We start from the raw sequence: 17,429 nt of genomic DNA on the forward strand, positions 1-17,429 counted from the left end.
GCTGAAAATTCCATGCAGGATTCAGCAGAAACCACATGGAAATTCATGTAGGATTGGGCAGTTTGTACGGTAAAAATGCATATAGATATGATAAAAAATAGTTTGAAATCAATGTGAAAAATAATTTTGGGTCTGAATAAATCTAGGTGCCGTAAACTGCCCCGAGCATTGAAGGAATGGCAAGCATTTCTGGATCTTAAGAAGACAATTGATGACTTCAGTGAATGTTGCCCTTTGCTTGAGCTGATGTCCAATAAAGCCATGATGGCCCGTCACTGGAATCGCATCACTGACCTCACTAACCACAATTTTGATGTTGAAAATGAGACTTTCAAACTGAGAAACATAATGGAAGCACCTTTATTGAAATACAAAGAAGAGATAGAGGTATTGATGCAGACAGGACTGAGATGAACCTCAGAGCAAGGGCCAAACTACACGTTACATTAATAACGTACTTGCCCCGTCGTGCTTAACTTTTATTATATAACTAAATAGCAACCATGGGGGGGGATCCGATTTGGATCTGAACCTTGGAATTGAAGAAGAAGGAGCTTTAAGTCTTTGATCCCAGCACAGTCTTGATCTGGATCATCCTCCAAACCCAGTAGCTCCTATTTGCCCTAAGAGTGAAACTCCCACTAATGCCAATGGGAGCTTCTCTCCTTAGGCATATAGCAATCACAGGCCCCTCCCAATCAGGATTATGGCTGTGGTGGGGTAAAGGGATAAAGTCCTCATGCCATTGTCCTAAGAAGATTCCCTCTAACCCCCCGCCCCCCAGCGTGTCATGACCAAGTGTGGTATTAATGTAATGTGTTTTTGGTCCTAAGTGATGCAACAGCATGTGTCAACCATGAAATATAGCAGTAGTATTCAACCTTTTTCATGTCACGACTCCTGCTTGGACTTAGAGCCCAGATCTACTGGCTGGGAGACCTGGGCTTCCATTCCAGCCTGTCTCGCCAGTGCCCTGCCCAGTGGGCATTCCCCTGGTGCCCAATTTTGCCCCCCAGCCTAGTGGGTGCCCTTCTCTGCTGGCAGACAGTTTGGGGGGGCACACACCCATGCCCCCACCTTGGATTTGCCCCTGTCTCTGGTTAGACACTTTTGAATTCAGATAGTGCTCTATGGTGGTGGTTCTCAAAGTGGTGGGTCATGACCCACCATGGGAACCTAACAGGGTCCCCTTAAGGGAAGTGACCCAGAAATAGATGTTCCGATGGCACCACAGCGATTGCGGTGGCATGGGCACCCAGCAGCATTTAAACATACCTGGGGGGGACTGTTCAGCCTCCCAGGAGGTTCTGAAGGCTTGCAGTCCCCTCCATGAGCCTCCCCTACACTGCAGTGGGCTCCGATTTGCAGTCAGAGTGCACTTCTGATTTTGGAAATGGCACCCTGGAGCTCTGACTGCAAACTGGAAGTGGGCTCCGACGGCAGATCAAAGCCCACTGCAGCGGAGAAGAGGCTTGTGGAGAGGGCTGCAAGCATTCAGGACCTTCCAGGAGGCTGCACAGTCCCTCCAGGTATGTTTAAATGCTGCCGGGTGCCCACGGTGCCGCGATCACTGTGGCACCATCAGGGCATCCCCCATCCCATTCCCTGCCCCTGAAAAGCACTTACCCCCGGTTCTCAGACTCCTGGAGATTTTGAGAAGCAGTGCTTTACAGTGTTGCTGAGAGAATGAACTGGTTGACTGATCACCGCTCCATAGAGATTTGTGCATTATGTTCTTGCTGGGGAAAAATACTCTGCTCCAAATCAGAAGGGGGATGTTGTTGGGTGCTTAGACTCTCATGACTTGATAGGCCTGCAGTGGATCCAAACAATTTTTGCCAGAAGTTGTTAAGAGACCATCAATTATGAAAGGACTAGCTGGAATGATGTGACAAATCCAACAAGGTGGCACAACTAGTCCTCTAAGCACCTTGTGCTATGCAGGTTTCTGCACACCAGGTTTTCCTGCATCCCAACCAGTCCACATACAAGCAATGATTCTTTTGATAGTTCCTGCTCTTCTCGTTTCCCTCCCAGTTTTATCTTACAATTCTATTTCCAACTGTCAGGAAAACATAAGATTCATTTGCCAACTAATTTTGAAGCAAAGACCTGGATTAATTTGTTTACTACCAGTGCTTATAAGGCCATCCTATGCATGTCTACTCAGACCTAAGAATGTTTGTGTCTGTTAGAGATAATTGGGCAAAACACAGAGATAGCAGAAGTGCAAACCGGCAACTGCAGAGTGTGGTGCTCAGAGCACAGGGAAGGACGACAAAAAAAGGAGGCAAGACCCAGGGAAGTACCAACACCAGAGTCTATTTACAGGCAGTATTTACAGGTAGAAGGCAGTTCCAGAAATCAGCAAGCAGAGGCAGTCCAGCAAACAGTCCAAGTAGTCAGTAAATCAGGTATCCATCCAGCAGAGATTCATGCAGCAACTCACTCCTACAACTCACCCAGTGGAGTGTGCTTGTTGGCCATTTATACTCCTGTCAGCCAATGGGAAAGGCCATGACCTCATCCCTGAGGAATGTCATTGCATCATCCTGGGTGGGGATTGCATTAGCTTTTCCCATCTCTCCTTGTTCTGTGCAATGACTCAGCACTTTGCCCTGATTGGTCCTTGCCCCATTGTCTGACAGGTATGCTTACATTTGCTTATACACAGCAGCAGTCTGGTAGGCCTGCCTTATCCAGCCACCAAATTGCCTTGCTGTATGGGGCACATACTGTAACAGTATCAAATGGCGCTTATTCCCTGCTACTGTGTCCAAGATTGCAGACTAATAGCCCAATCCTTTGCATGTCTACTCATTACTAAGTCCTATTGTGTTCAGTGGGGCCAGGAAAATGTGTTCAGTGTTCCCAGGAAAGTATGGATAGGATTGAAGCCCAAGTCACTATCTTCTTTTGTAGTAGCAGACGATTATGCAGCAGAGACATCAGCTCACTGTTCCAAAAGAAATATACTCCTGTTACCTACTAATCATGGCTTTGCTCACCATTTTGAATAGCTGGAGAGGCTGTGGTCTCTTCTGAAACAATATGGACAACACTTCTAGGTCCTGTTGCATTGGAGATTGTTTTGACATGCTTGGCATGAAATTGTTACATTCTCTATAATAATTATGTGTAATTGATTGCATAGGATATCTGCATCAGTGCAGTGAAAGAGAGGGACATTGAACAGAAGCTGAAGCAAGTGATTGCAGAGTGGGACAACAAAACATTTACCTTTGCTAACTTTAAAACTCGTGGGGAGCTGCTCTTGAGAGGAGACAGCACTTCTGAAACTATTGCAAGCATGGAGGACAGCTTGATGATTCTGGGTTCCTTAATGAGCAACAGGTAATAGATACTGTCCTTTTCATGTAATCAGGTATTGCATTTCAGTGTCGTAACTTTTAATACCCTGGCTTAACACATGCAATTATTTCAGGTACAATACTCCATTCAAGGCACAGATACAAAAGTGGGTACAGCACCTGTCTAATACAACTGATATAATTGAGAACTGGATGACTGTGCAGAATTTGTGGATATACTTAGAGGCTGTCTTTGTAGGTGGAGATATAGCTAAACAGCTTCCAAAGGTACATGCTTTATCACGTACAATCTGTAAAGGCAGCTCAAGTTCTTAAAATGATTGACTCTTACCAACCTAACACACATGAAAATGTGACTGAAAATAATCTTCATGTGACTCCAAAATAACAGCATGGAAAGGCAAAAGTATTGACCTCTGAAGATCAACTTCTTTGAAGTCTTCTATCTTTAGAGCTTGCAGTTAAGATGCCTTCCTCATTTGTATCTTAAAACAGGAAGCCAAGCGTTTCTCTAACATTGACAAATCATGGGTGAAGATCATGACTCGAGCCCATGAAATACCAAATGTGGTCCAGTGCTGTGTTGGAGATGAAACCATGGGACAGCTGCTGCCTCATTTGTTAGAGCAACTGGAAATTTGTCAAAAGTCTCTTACAGGGTGAGGCTACTACTTGTAGAGCAATTATTGAGTGATAGGTGCTCATTTATGTTAACAAACTGACTCATTTATCACCTGTTTTCTACTGGGGTATGCCATGTTTTCCATCTCCCATACAGGACCAGTCTATCCATGAGACCGACTGAATCAGTTGCCTCAGGCAGAAGTTTGGAAGGGGCACTCTTCTCTGTCTGCCTACTTGCTTCCACTGCTCCTCCTTCTCCTCCCACTCCCTCGATTGGAAAAGACAGAGGGAGATGGCTAAGCAAGAACACCGGGGAGAGGGAGGAGCAGATGTGGACACATCATTGGGTAAGGGGCAGCAGCATTTGGCAGGCTGCCTCAAGCTTCAGGGGGTCTTGGGCCAGCCCTGTTCCCATGTTGAAGCTCATACTCTGAGCTAGAAATTGAGGCAATCGTATAGAGGTTGAGAGATTCTGCCATGGTCAGAAGCAGACTATGGTTAGTGAGAATGAGGGAAAAGGCCTTCTCTGTGGTGGAGCTTGGGATGTGGGATGCCCTAGGAGATCTGCATAAGCCTCCCTCTTTCTTGGCCTTCTATCTGTCACCTGAAGAGATTTTAATTTCAGTAGACCTGTGTGTTTTATATTTGAATTTTTTTTTTGTTTCAATTCTCTGGTGCCTTGATCACATTCTCTTGAAGTTGAAAGGCAGAGTAAAAATCCCAGAATTTATAAACTTGCTTCATAGTTGTTCTACAAAACTGACAACTGAAGGCCTTTGTCAGAGCTTGACCGTTGCTTGAATCCCCACTTGATTTCCCACTTAAAGCTTTAAGAGTGAGATATAAGTATTTTCTTCCTCTTTGTAAACATCTGACATGCTGAACCTGAGAGGCAGAAGCCAAAGCTTGTATCATTTAAGCTTTTGACAGAAAATACCCTTACTAGTTTTCTGTGAGGAAAAGTGGAAGCTCCCCCTCTAAAAAATCCTTTCTGATTGCTTGGTAGTAGCTAGGAATTAGTAGATTCCTTGGGATTAGTTTGTAGCACAAAAGAGGTAGTTGACCGGCATGTTTGTCTTGCGTTCAAAATATGTATTTGTGTAAAATTTGGGTGATGGAATATTTCATATTGAATGAAACCCAGAGCAGCTATGGAAGTCATGCTGCTTTGAATTCATCTGTGGGTTATTCTAGCAGTGATACTGTATTTTTCTTGCTACCTTCTCATCATTAAAATTAGATGTGTCTAGGTGATAACCAACCTTCATTAGTCCATACAGCAATGCCCTGCAATGTCAAGCAGAAACTTCAAAGCACATTAATCCCCCTAGAGCTGAATGAGTCTCAACTTTCAGCATTAATGATGTAGAAGCTAACATGGTATGTTAAGGAGACTTCATTGTTGAGAGTCTATCGTGAAGTTTGTCTAAAAAGATTATACTGTTTTCAGCTTACAAGATTTTTTTGTGTTTCTTTTTCTTGAAATTCAGGTATTTGGAGAAAAAACGGCTTTCGTTTCCCCGCTTCTTCTTTGTGTCAGACCCTGCTCTCCTGGAGATTCTCGGTCAAGCTTCGGACTCTCATACAATACAAGCTCACTTGCTAAATGTCTTCGATAACATCAAGACCGTAAAATTCCATGAAAAGGTTTGTGAACCTGTAAAATCAGTCTTACCAGGGGAGTAGTGAATGTCTGAAGTTCTGGGTGCTCCCCAAACTATATACTCAGATCTTGAAGATCTCCAATCAGCAGCATCACTGGGGTTGCCATCATACAGTGCAGAGCCTGGCAACCTGGAAGTTTGGTGGTGATGCGATGACACTTCCTTGTTGCCAGAGGGAGGAGGACACATATGGAGGAAGGGAGCTGCCAGACACATTGCTAGAGGGAAGGAGGACATGCATTGACTCCAGCCACGACAAGGGCACCGTTGGCTAGCCTACCAGGCAGGCACAGCAGGGGTGGAAGCTATGCTTGCACCCCCTTCGCACCCTCTTTTGCCCTATACTCAGGGTGGACTGCACCTCCTGCCCCTCACTGCTATGCCACTGGCTCCAATGTAGGATGTCACCTTGGGACCCGGTGAAGCCATTGATCTTGCTGCAATGTTACTATTGAGCCTAGGGTAGACTAAGAGGTTGGGTTCTCAGATGAGCCTTAGCTGCTGCTGTCTTGCATAGTCCCATACCATCACCTAGGGAAGTCTAGGAATTTTTAATGTTTTTATTTTAGTTTTGAGCTTATAGGGCAGTCCACTTCCTCATCTGAAGTGGAAAAAATATGCACTGACATCCAAAACCCAGCTGAAACAGAAGGATATTCTCAGCCTGCAACAAAACTATACATAGCTCTAAAGCAGTGGTTCCCAGCCTTTAGGACCTCATGGACCACCGAGACAAAAATTAGAGTCACCATGGACCACATACAACCCCCCGCTCCCAGGCACACAAAAATGCAATTAAATGTGTGATAATCAGAGAATTATTTTTAGAGATTAGATTTATTATTTATAGAGAAGATTCGTGGGTTGCTGCTTTTGTTGCTGGCTGTGGCTGTAAAGGGTCCATTCTCTGCCCCAGGCCTGTAGCCAGGATTGTAGAGGTGGGGAGGCAACTATTTTTTCGGGGGGGGGGGCAATTATATTGGGTATCTATAATGGTGTGCAAAATGAAGGGATAAGTACAGAGAAACATCAAAGACCTGTAACTCCCCCAAATTTCAGGAAGAGAAAATATTTGGGGGGTATGTGTTTGAGAGACACATTCATTATCTGTAAATCAATGTAAAGATCATTTGCATAGAATAAATGCATCTCTGTATGCCATATAAAATGTATTTGTCTACACAGAAATAACATGCAACATATTCTTTCATTTTACACACCAGCACAATACACAGGCTTGCATCCCTGCAAAAGTAAAACATATCACTGTGATGCCGGTAGTATTTGCTTGTATTGAAAGCCTTTCATTAGCCGATGACACATTGCTGATGCATTGATACATACTAAAATAAAATTTATTTACTTTACATAAAAGCAAGAGGAAAGATATGCAAGTCAAATACAGTAACGCCATTGGAACATTAGTTTTTCACAATATTCATTACTTAGAAAAAGCAAAGTATAGAAGATTTGAATTATTGAATCTACCTAGTTGAGCTGAATACTCCTATCTTTCTGAGAGTTGAATCTCCTTACAATCGGGGTGGATCCAGTGTATAAGGGGGAGACCATGAGCACTACCTTCAGAGCCCAGGTCAACCAGGTGGGTAGATCTGGGCTCCTACCTGGACTCCTGATTGAGCTTATAACCTCTGTGGCTATTTGCTGGGTGGGTAAACCTGGGCTCCTGCCTGGACTTTGAATCCAGGTCTACCTGCTATGTAGACTTGGGGTCCTGCTTGTGCTTATCACCTCTGTGGACATTTGCTGGGCGGGTAGACCTGGGCTCCCATTCCAACCAATCACCTTGGCACCCGCCCAGTGGGTGTTTCCCTGATACCCAATTTTCCTCTCTATTCTGGAGGGTGCCCTTCCCTGCTGGCAGGACACTTGGGGAGGTATGCACCCATGCCCTCCCCCAGATCTGCCCCTGCTTAGAAACTTTTCCACACTTAAGTTCTTGGTTCTCTCTAGCTCAAATGCTTTCCATACTTTCTCCACCAGAAAAAGGGTCTCCCCAGTCCCCAAGCAGCAGCCATTAATTTTAAAAATATTTAAAATTATTTTAAATAATAAAAATATTATTTTTTAAATAATAATAACAATAACAACATTGGGGGAGGACTAGACCTGATCTGGTTTGCGTAATAGGAGGACATTTTCCTTTGTGACTACACCACAGTCCTGACAAAAATCTCCTTTTTCTGAAGCTGCTATTTGCTTCAGGAGGGAAACATCATCAAGGCATCAAGGATAGCTTTCTTCCTTGAACACATGGCAGTTCTGAGGAGAGTTTGTGTTGGAATCATGGTGCATTTGAAAAAGGTTATACTTCCTACCTCCACATGATCCCATTTGGATTCCCCCGGCATCTGCTTAAACAAAAACAATGCTGTGGGAAGGTCACTAGGAGAAACCTGTTTGCACATCTGTCTTGTCAAATCTTGGCATGCAAATTGAATCATTAAGAAGGCAACATGCCTAAGATATTACTTTGGAATATAAGAAGCAGTCTGAGGTGCAGACTCCAAGATCTTATTAAAACAAGAAGTGTAGTTTGCAGTGTATACACCCCTGGACAATCCTCATTGCTAAAGGGCACAAACCTACCCTGCGCTGGAACAGGCAAGCCAAGAGGCTTGCACTGTATCCAGGGTGAAGAGGGGCCCAAAGTGGCTCAGCCAGAGGTAAGGGGAAACTTTCCCCCTTATCTCTAGGTAAGGTGTCCTTGCCCCTATGGGTCTCCTCAGACTTGCAGCACCTACTGAGGTGGCACAAGTCCAAGGAGAGCGGAGCGGCTTGAAGCTACTCCAAATTACCCGGGAACGGGGGTTGGGATCTGGCATAACTGGATAATTGCCAGATCACAGCCCTGCCTTCTACTCCCCACCCACTCCCGGGGCCACCCACCTTCCCCCACCCAGGAACACCTCCCTCTTGCTTCCTCCCCGCCCACCCCAGAGCCTTGTGTCGGCCCAGCCTGGCCGACGCAAGGCTCACTGCATAAGCTGCCATTGAGGCTGGATTTAGCCTCTGTGTGCCGGCGCACCTGACTCCCGAGGAGGCGCAAACGTGCTTTATGGCATGTTTGTGACCCTCCTGGGCCAGCACAAGGGACTTGCACTGACCCAAGTCCTCCTCTGGATTGCGCCCAAAATCTTCTAATCTAGATAATAGTGTTGCTCAGATTTGTATGTCATGATAATACATCAGTGTCACAGTAACTGCTTTGCTTGCAGAAAGTTTAAGTTTCAATCCTGGTGACACTCAAAAGTATCTCAAGTAGCAAGCCTGGAGAAGACCTCTGCCTCAGACCATGGAGAGCTACTGCCAGCCTGACAATACTGGCTAGATCAGGAGTGTCTAAACTTTTTGGCAGGAGGGCCATATCATCTCTCTGACACTGTGTCAGGGGCCAGAAAAAATGAATTAATTTACATTTCAAATTTGAATAAATTTATATAAATGAATATATTAGAGTTGGAACTTATATGAATGAATGAAGGTCTTGCAATAGCTTAAGGCCTATAAAAGGCCCTGCACAAAGCAAGGCCAGCCTTTCCTTCGGAGCTGCTGCTGCATCACGGACATGAAACAGCAAGCAGTGGAGGGAGCCCTTATCCCACAGCTCACGTAAGTGGTTGAACAGTCGCCCTCACACTGAGAGCAGTTGTGTCGGGGAGCATGGGCTCTAGCAATTCTCTGGAGGGCCAGAGGCTCACTGAAGACTGGAGTTCCCTGCAGGCCAGATTGGGAGCCTGTGGCCACAAGGGCCACAAGTGGCCCCTCAACTAAGGTTTGGGCACCACTGGGCTAGATAGACAAATTCTAATTCAGGATAAGGGCCAAACTAGACATGTTGTGGGTGATTTGTAGTCAGAGTATTTTGTGCTTTTGTTTTACTAATTAAAAAATCCCTTACAGCTCCGTGGAGGATCAGAGAAGTGGTGCAGGAGTGTTGAGGTGGGGAACCATTTTCCTCTATAGCATTTTCTGAACTAAATCACTCTCCCATGTTATTTTTGGTTCTGCCAGGGAAAAGATGCAGATACCATATGGGTAGCCGCTCCCTGCTAAATTTGCAGCTAAATCCTGAAGAAGGAAGATGCTATTTGACTAAGGAGGCTACTGAGTTGTAATAGGGGAAGGAATAAAGGAATAAAGGAAGTTGGGGAGACTGAACTGTTCCGTGCAAAATTGTCACACTGTTGTTATGATTTATAGGTTTATGATAGAATCCTTTCAATTTCTTCACGAGAGGGTGAGACAATTGAGTTGGAAAAACCTGTAATGGCAGAAGGTAACGTAGAAGTTTGGCTCAATTCCCTCCTGAAGGAGTCCCAGTCCTCATTACATCTTGTGATTCGACAGGCAGCTGCAAATATCCAGGAAGCAGACTTCCAGCTAATAGAATTTCTTGCTTCTTACCCAGCTCAGGTAAGTTTCTTATTTTAAAATACGGATTGGATGTTTCTCATTTTTCAAAAATAGTCTTTTATGTGAAAATCTGCAAGGGTTAATGGAATTCCTCATTCATAAATTAGAACCTTCAAAACTAAGGAGCTTCGGGCCCAATCCTATCCAACTTTCCAGTGCTGGTGCAGCCACAATGCAGCCCTGAGGAAAAGGAACAAACATTCCCTTACTTGGAGGAGGCCTCCATGGCTTCCCCCCACCACAGGATGCAGCGCATGCCTCATTGGTATGGCTTCACCAGTGCTGGAAAGTTGGATAGAATTTGGCCTTTAGGCTGCAATCCTATGCACACTTACCTGAGAGTAAACCCAGGGCCAATCCTATCAATTTTTTTCAGGGCCAGTGCAGCTATACCAATGGGGTGTGCACTGCATCCTGTGGTTGGGGGGACAGTCACATAGGCTTCCTCAAGGAATGGGAATATTTGTTTCCTTACCTCTAGGCTGCATTGTGGTTGCACTGGAGGTGGAAAGTTGGAAAGGATTGGGCCCCCAGTTGACTATAGTTAGATTTACTCCTGAGTATATCTGCGTTGGATTGGGCTCTTAGAGAAGAAAGGCTAAAGGAAGGCTCTTTAAAATAAAAAAGTGTGATGAGGCTTACCCCTGCCTTAAGGGCTTCTTCACTCTTGTGGGGCAGGCTATTTCCTTTCAGCCTCAATAACCCACCAACAGTGCAGGCACCAAAAGCCCTGGTTTCTCATGAGCAAACCTCACCAGAATGAAACACGCACATACACTCAAAATAAGAAATTTTATTAAGAAATAAGTTACAGTTTTCTCAGGTGACCAATGCTCATCTTGGCTAAACCAGGATAGAGAGATGGAAAGGCACCTGGGTACAGTATACATACAGCACAGAAAATAATAAACTGTCTTAATCTCCCTACTTCAAGCTGCTAACTACCAAACACAGTTAGCTTGGCAGATGGATACTCATTCCAACAGCACTCATGCGGCAGATGCCAGGCTCAAGAGCAAAGAATGAATTTGTCTTGCGCATAATTATAGGAAACTTTCCAAGGCCCACAAGGGTTCCCTGGCCAATCACCTAATTAGAACTATGCTGAGTCACATCACCCCAAGTTGCTAACCAGTCATCTTTCATGTCATGTCCACCTCATCCCTCAGTTACCAGGCTGATTCTTCACACCTGTGTTACATTCCCCATCTACCCGTATCTCTCTTCAAGGTCTCTACTGGCACCTAGACCTCTCAGCATTTGAAAGCAATTAGCCCTTTTGTTTATGGCTCTGCCTGCTTGACCATTTGGTCTCTGCGATTCATCCTAACTGTCCTTAAATGGGCCATCTTGCAGAAATACCATCCCTCACTGGCTTTTGAAGTTACCAGACCAGAGTTCTCTTCTTTGCTGTTATTAGGTCAAGCCATTTTGTTACCCATCATCCTGCTGGTCCATGGTACTGTGCAATCTTATTAATAAACTCTACCCTAAATATTATAATCTAATCCCGTTACCCGATTCCACCCTGACAAAAAGAGTAAACATTCCTGTGTATAGATTACTTAGGGATAGCCCTGATGTAATAGGCGGTGTGCTGCCTTGATAAGATATATGTTTATCTCTGCCCTTTCCCCTCTTCTCCCTACTCTAGTGCAGATACTCCCAACCCCTTTCCATCTTCCTTAGCCATGTTTAAGCCTTATATTTAAGACTGAATTTTACTGTGGATAACATAAACCAGAATTTGCTGTTATTCAGTCCTTGAAATGTTTGAATCCTCATGCATTCTGGTTAAAGTTAATGTTAACCATGGTTAAAATTCTTGCCAACATAAGCCTTTGACAAGGGCTCAGGCTGGAGAGGGAAGAACTGTGGGAGTAATATGAAATCTTGCAGCCTGCTCACTAACCATGGTTAAAGAATCATGAATTTTGCATGCATGGAAGTTGAATATGCAGCACATCCAATACTGTTCATGGATTAATTGTCACTTAACACTAATTTCCACATATTTGTTCTGATATATATCAAGATGAGATATGTTTTAAATAATTAGTGGATGAAATATTTAGGTTTTGGAAAGCTGAACTAAAAATAGTATCCCAAAAATATTTCTCAAGGTTGGCTTGCTGGGCATTCAAATGATCTGGACTCGAGATGCTGAAGAAGCTTTGAAAAGTGCAAAATATGATAAGAAAATAATGCAGAAAACAAATCAGTTTTTCTTGGACCTCTTGAATACTCTGATAGACATGACTACGAAGGATCTGAGTTTGGTGGAGCGTGTTAAATACGAGACATTGATCACCATTCATGTGCACCAAAGGGATATATTTGATGACCTGGTAAAATTGCTTATTATTAATTGTAGACAATCATCAGGAAAAGTCAGAAACATGTTTAGTAGTGAGTATATGTGTATCTTAAAAAAATCTGGTTGATTAGAGCCAAAAATCTTGGCTCAACAGGTTTGATAATATTTTCATTATTGTTGTGTGTTTCATTCAGTTTGTCCAAAGACTATTGCCGTCATACACATGATTTTTCAGTAACTTCTGTTCAAGGTTTGATAGTATTATTGAATTTGAATTGTATGATCAATACCAGCTACTCATCAAAACTTATTCTCAGCAGGAAACAATTTCAGGGCTTCTTCTCCAACCAACACACATTTAACCCTCCATACTCTTTTTGGGTCCCACCCCAGCCTCCTATAACAGTGGTTCCCAAACTTTACCTGAAAGTAGGGACCACTGTAACTATTAGTGGGGGGAGGGGTGACAGCGACAACAGCACTTCTGCAATCATGCTATCGCCATGAAGAAAAGGGTTTTATTTTTTTTAAACATACCTAGGAGTTGCTATGGTCCTCTTGAGAGTATGGGGGGGGGGTTCACAGCCCCCTCTGCTGGCCTCCCTACACCACAGAACGACTCCCTGAAATGATCACGATCCACTTAAGGTTTGGCGATGAAAACCGGAAGTGGGTCATGATCACTTCAGGGCAGTGGTGGGATTCAGATACATTAACAACAGGTTCTATGTCCTAATGACCATTTTAAGTATACCAAAAGATATACCAAAAGGTAGTTTAACTCTTGGGTGGATGCCATCTGGTTCCGGTGACTTATTGATCTTTAATTTATCAATGAGGTCTGAAACATCTTCTCTTTTAACCTCTATCTGACTTAATTCCTTGGTCAGGAGGGGCCGTTCAGGCAGCAGTATCTGCCCGAGGTCTTCTGCCGTGAAGACAGATGCAAAAAACTCATTTAATTTCTCTGCCATCTCTAAGTCTCCTTTTATCTCCCCTTTCCCTCCCTCTTTGTCCAGAGGGCCAACTGCTTCTCTGGTGGGTTTCCTGCTTCTAACATATTTGAAGAAGTTTTTATTATTACCCTTAATGCTGCTGGCCATGTGTTCCTCATAGTATCTCTTGGCCTCCCGTATCACCTTCTTACATTTCTTTTGTCACTTCCATTTACGGAAGGAAGCTTCTTTGCCCTTTACTAACTTGGCTGGTTAGCCATGCTTGCACCCTCCTGGACTTAGTCAAGCCCTTCTTCCTTTGTGGTATACACTTCCGCTCGGCCTCTGTTACTGTTATTTTAAGCATTTCAGAACAGTGATTTCTTTTATTCCTCCTCCCTATTACTGTACATTGTTCCCTCAAATAAATAATGTGCATGTGAGGCATGGAAGAGGTCCTGCCAGAAGGGAGCCGAGCGGGACGCAGGCAGAGAGGAGGACGGTGCGCCGCAGGATGGTGGGGGGAGAGGAGGCAGCGGCGACAGCAGCAGTGGCGGGGGTGCCCCTCACCTGAGTCCATGCGGCACAGCTCGCTCCCCTCCCCAGCCAGGCTGAGAAAAGGCACGGAAAGGGGAGGCGCCTTCCTCTCGTTTCATAAGCGGCCCGCCTTAGGGTAGGGAGTGCTGGGGCAGAGTGAGCGCTTCACGCGGGAAACTCTAGCTGGGTTCTGAGGGGGCCTGAGGGCTCTACGAAGGGGGGGGGTTTGAAACAGGGACCTGCTGTGGGTGGGCAGAGCCTCCCCACCAGACTCACTTGTCTCCCCACTCATTGCATGTCCCTGCTATGAAATGGCAAAGGAGAGACACAGGGAAGAAGGGGGGCAGCCCCAGGCAAGGTGCACTGGAGACCTTGGCTCGCCTTCTCCTCCTGCTGCTTGCGCTCAGCTTGCTCTGGCCACTCTGCGGGTGCCCCACCACTCTCCTTCCCACCCAGCGCCCCCCTCCCAGTCCTGCAAGTGGCGCTGCTGCAATTGGCTGGCCGCACTCATTAGCAAACGGTTCGCAGAACCAATACCTACATTAGGTATCGGTTCTGCAGAACCAGTGCGAACCGGCTGAATCCCACCACTGCTTCAGGGAGCTGTTCTGAGGCATGGGAAGGCCCACAGAGGGGGCCATGAACCCTCTGTCCCCAGAGGGCCATAGCAACCCCCATGTATGTAAAAAAAAAATCCCTTTTCTTTGCCACAGCAGCACATCACTGCCATCGTGACATAGCCACCCCCTTAAGGGAGTAGTGGCCATTTCTCTATGGCTAGGGCATTGCTACACCCCAGTTTCATAACCACTGCCCTTATGGTGAACAGATGTAAAGAAAGTCAGAGCTGTTGTACCTTGATGGGTTTCATGGAAGGGAGACTTTGTGTGGGGGGAGGTGTTCATACAGAACTATGAAAAACTGCATGGTGAACTTCCTCTCTTGTAAGTATTTTAAATTATGAGAGCTCTGACCACATCTTCACTTGATCGTCTGAGCTGATTGAATTACTACTCTAGTTGTCACCTGCCACCCACAACATTATAGTAATTTTAGACAAGGTTGAAAGTGGACTTGGAGGGATTTATAACTAGGTAAATAGAAAAAGGTGCTGGATTTGGAGAATTCTCTTCCTTGAAAACTCCCCTGAAAAAAAGATGACTGATTTTTGCATTCCCTGGAGTTGCTTTATTCTCCAAGCAGGAATTTATTTATTTATTTATTTATCACATTTTTATGCCACCCTTCCTCCAAAGAGCTCAGAGCGGCTTACATGGCTGCTCCCCTCCTTTTTTCCTCACAACAACCCTGTGAGGTAGGTGAGGCTGAGAGAAAGTGACTGGCCCAAGGTCACTCAGGAAGCTTTGTGGCTGAGGGGGGCTTTGAACCTGGATCTTCCAGGTCTGAGTCCACCTCCCAAACCACTACACCATCCTGGTTCTCAATCTGGGGGCTGTATATGTAAAGCATTACATTAATAAAAGGTGAAATAATGATAGCAGCAGTTTTCTTCTAAGTTTGGCTTTCAGTCTCTTGATGACCAGACAGATTTGCTCATGGACTTGATCTGGTCTCCTAGCTATGAATTGACCCTGTCTGACATAAAATATTATATGCTTACTTTTATGCTGGGTTCAAGACAGCAGAAGATTTACTCTTTACTTCATATTTTGAAAATCTATTATGATCAGTGTTGTTGGGAAAAAACTAGCAAGTAGTTCTGTTCAGTTAAAATGCACTTCAAAAGCTACTTCAAAAACCACCATGATTTGAGGGAATTTGTAGCTTACCTGCAGATGGTGCTGGTCATCTGGAGAATGTGGGCATGCCTGCTTCTCCGTCTGCTGGCTGGCCTGCTGCTCCAAACAGTTCTTTCTGGCGATCATGACCTACATCTGCTTTTGCAATCACAACCTGGAAGTGGGTTGGATCACTAAAAAGACTGTTTTGGAGCAGCGGAAAGGCCCGTAGAGGGGACTGCGAGCCCCCTGAACCCTCCACATATCCAGCATAACCCAGGTATGTTTGAAACCCCCTTGATCACACTGCAGCCATGATCACTGTGTTGCCATCCCCTTCTCCCACAAAGACTTATTAGGTTCCCAAATCTCCTCTAGGAGTTTGTGAACCATTGGCTTAGGGTACCCAGATTTGTTGTGCATTTACAAGTAGCTATTTCCAGTGGGAGAACCAAATGCCTGTCTAATCGTGACTCAGCTATTTATATGACACTTAATATATGACAGATCATCTGTTATTCCTAGTGCCGTATGCATATCAAGAGTCCTACAGATTTTGAATGGCTGAAACAATGCAGATTTTATTTCAAGGAAGATGCAGACAAGATGATCATTAACATCACAGATGTGACCTTCACGTATCAGAATGAATTTTTGGGGTGTACAGACAGGCTTGTCATCACACCACTCACAGACAGGTGAGAGATATTTCTCCTATTCAAACTGCTTGAATGAGTATATATTCCGCATACCAGTATCATTCTCCAGGTTATTCTTTGAGAGTCTCATTCTGTTTTACTCAAGTGGAATATTAATTTCAGCATTTGCAAGTTTGAAAATCAAGGGAAAAAAGAGATCCTCCTATCATATGTGTTGTTTTTTGAGACTGTCTAGTGCAGGGGTGTCAAACTCGTTTCCTACCAAGGGTCAAACAGCATTTATGATGCCTGCTGGGGGCCAGAAGTGGTGTCATTAGGCAGAAAGTGATTTCATTATTTAAGATATGGGAGAACCACTTTTCATGTGGGCTGCACTTACAGCAGTAACATCTCAGCAATGCTCAGCCGCTGAGGGCCAGATAAAAAGCTTCCTTGGGTACATCTGGCCCCAGGGCCTTATGTCTGACACCCCTGGATAGATTGTCTTTTAATTCTTCCCTAGGACTCAGCACTCTGGCACTGCAGTCAAAAGCCAAGTTAAGCCTTGACAGAAACCAGCTGATTGCCCAGTCCTTTGCTGCTACTCTTTTCTCCCTTTTCTAAAACCGAGTTCTTTCTTTTCTACTCTTCCACCCCCCACAAAAGAAAACTTCCCTGCACTGCTGAGTTTTCAATTCATCCATGGTTTGCTCACTGCTCCAGTCTGTGGCAAAGTAGGCAATTGGAATAGTTTAGTAGCACAGCATCATTACTGATGCTTGCTTTGGAATGTATTTCTCATGAAGAAATGGATTCAACAAAGAACCGGATTCATGCTCAGGACCCGCCAAGATCCAAGAGGTGAGTTAGGATCCACATGAAATGCTCACAGCTGGTGAGTCCTGACACACCTGGTGGGTATTGGGTGGGTCCTGAGCATTACTGGTGGGTCTCGGGTGGGCCCTGAGCATTTCAGACAGGTCCCAGCCCATCTAGTGGGTCTCAGGCAGGTCCTGAGCATTTCTGGTTGGTCTCGGCCCACCTGATTGGTCTCAGGCGGGTCTTGAGCAGTTCTAGTGGGTCCCAACCCACCTGGTGGGTGTCGGGCAGGTCCTGAGTGTTTCTGGTGGGTCCTGATCCAACTGGTGGGTTCCGGGTGAGCACTGAGCATTTTTGGTGGGACTTGGGCCACCTGGTGTGTTAGCA

General features: G+C 45.0%; 1 protein-coding gene across 1 annotated transcript in view; it reads left to right on the plus strand.

Moving 5' to 3' along the window:
• DNAH5 (dynein axonemal heavy chain 5) overlaps positions 1–17,429 on the plus strand; it is a 142,434-nt gene that overhangs the window by 35,999 nt on the left and 89,006 nt on the right. The window contains exons 28-35 of the mRNA XM_066622914.1: positions 147–387; positions 3,155–3,354; positions 3,446–3,599; positions 3,828–3,991; positions 5,447–5,603; positions 9,845–10,057; positions 12,181–12,405; positions 16,111–16,283. Of these exons, the coding sequence (XP_066479011.1) occupies positions 147–387; positions 3,155–3,354; positions 3,446–3,599; positions 3,828–3,991; positions 5,447–5,603; positions 9,845–10,057; positions 12,181–12,405; positions 16,111–16,283 (1,527 nt within the window). The remainder of the gene's footprint in view (positions 1–146; positions 388–3,154; positions 3,355–3,445; positions 3,600–3,827; positions 3,992–5,446; positions 5,604–9,844; positions 10,058–12,180; positions 12,406–16,110; positions 16,284–17,429) is intronic.

Source organism: Tiliqua scincoides, chromosome 4 (genome assembly GCF_035046505.1).
Source record: "Tiliqua scincoides isolate rTilSci1 chromosome 4, rTilSci1.hap2, whole genome shotgun sequence".
NCBI lineage: Eukaryota > Metazoa > Chordata > Lepidosauria > Squamata > Scincidae > Tiliqua > Tiliqua scincoides.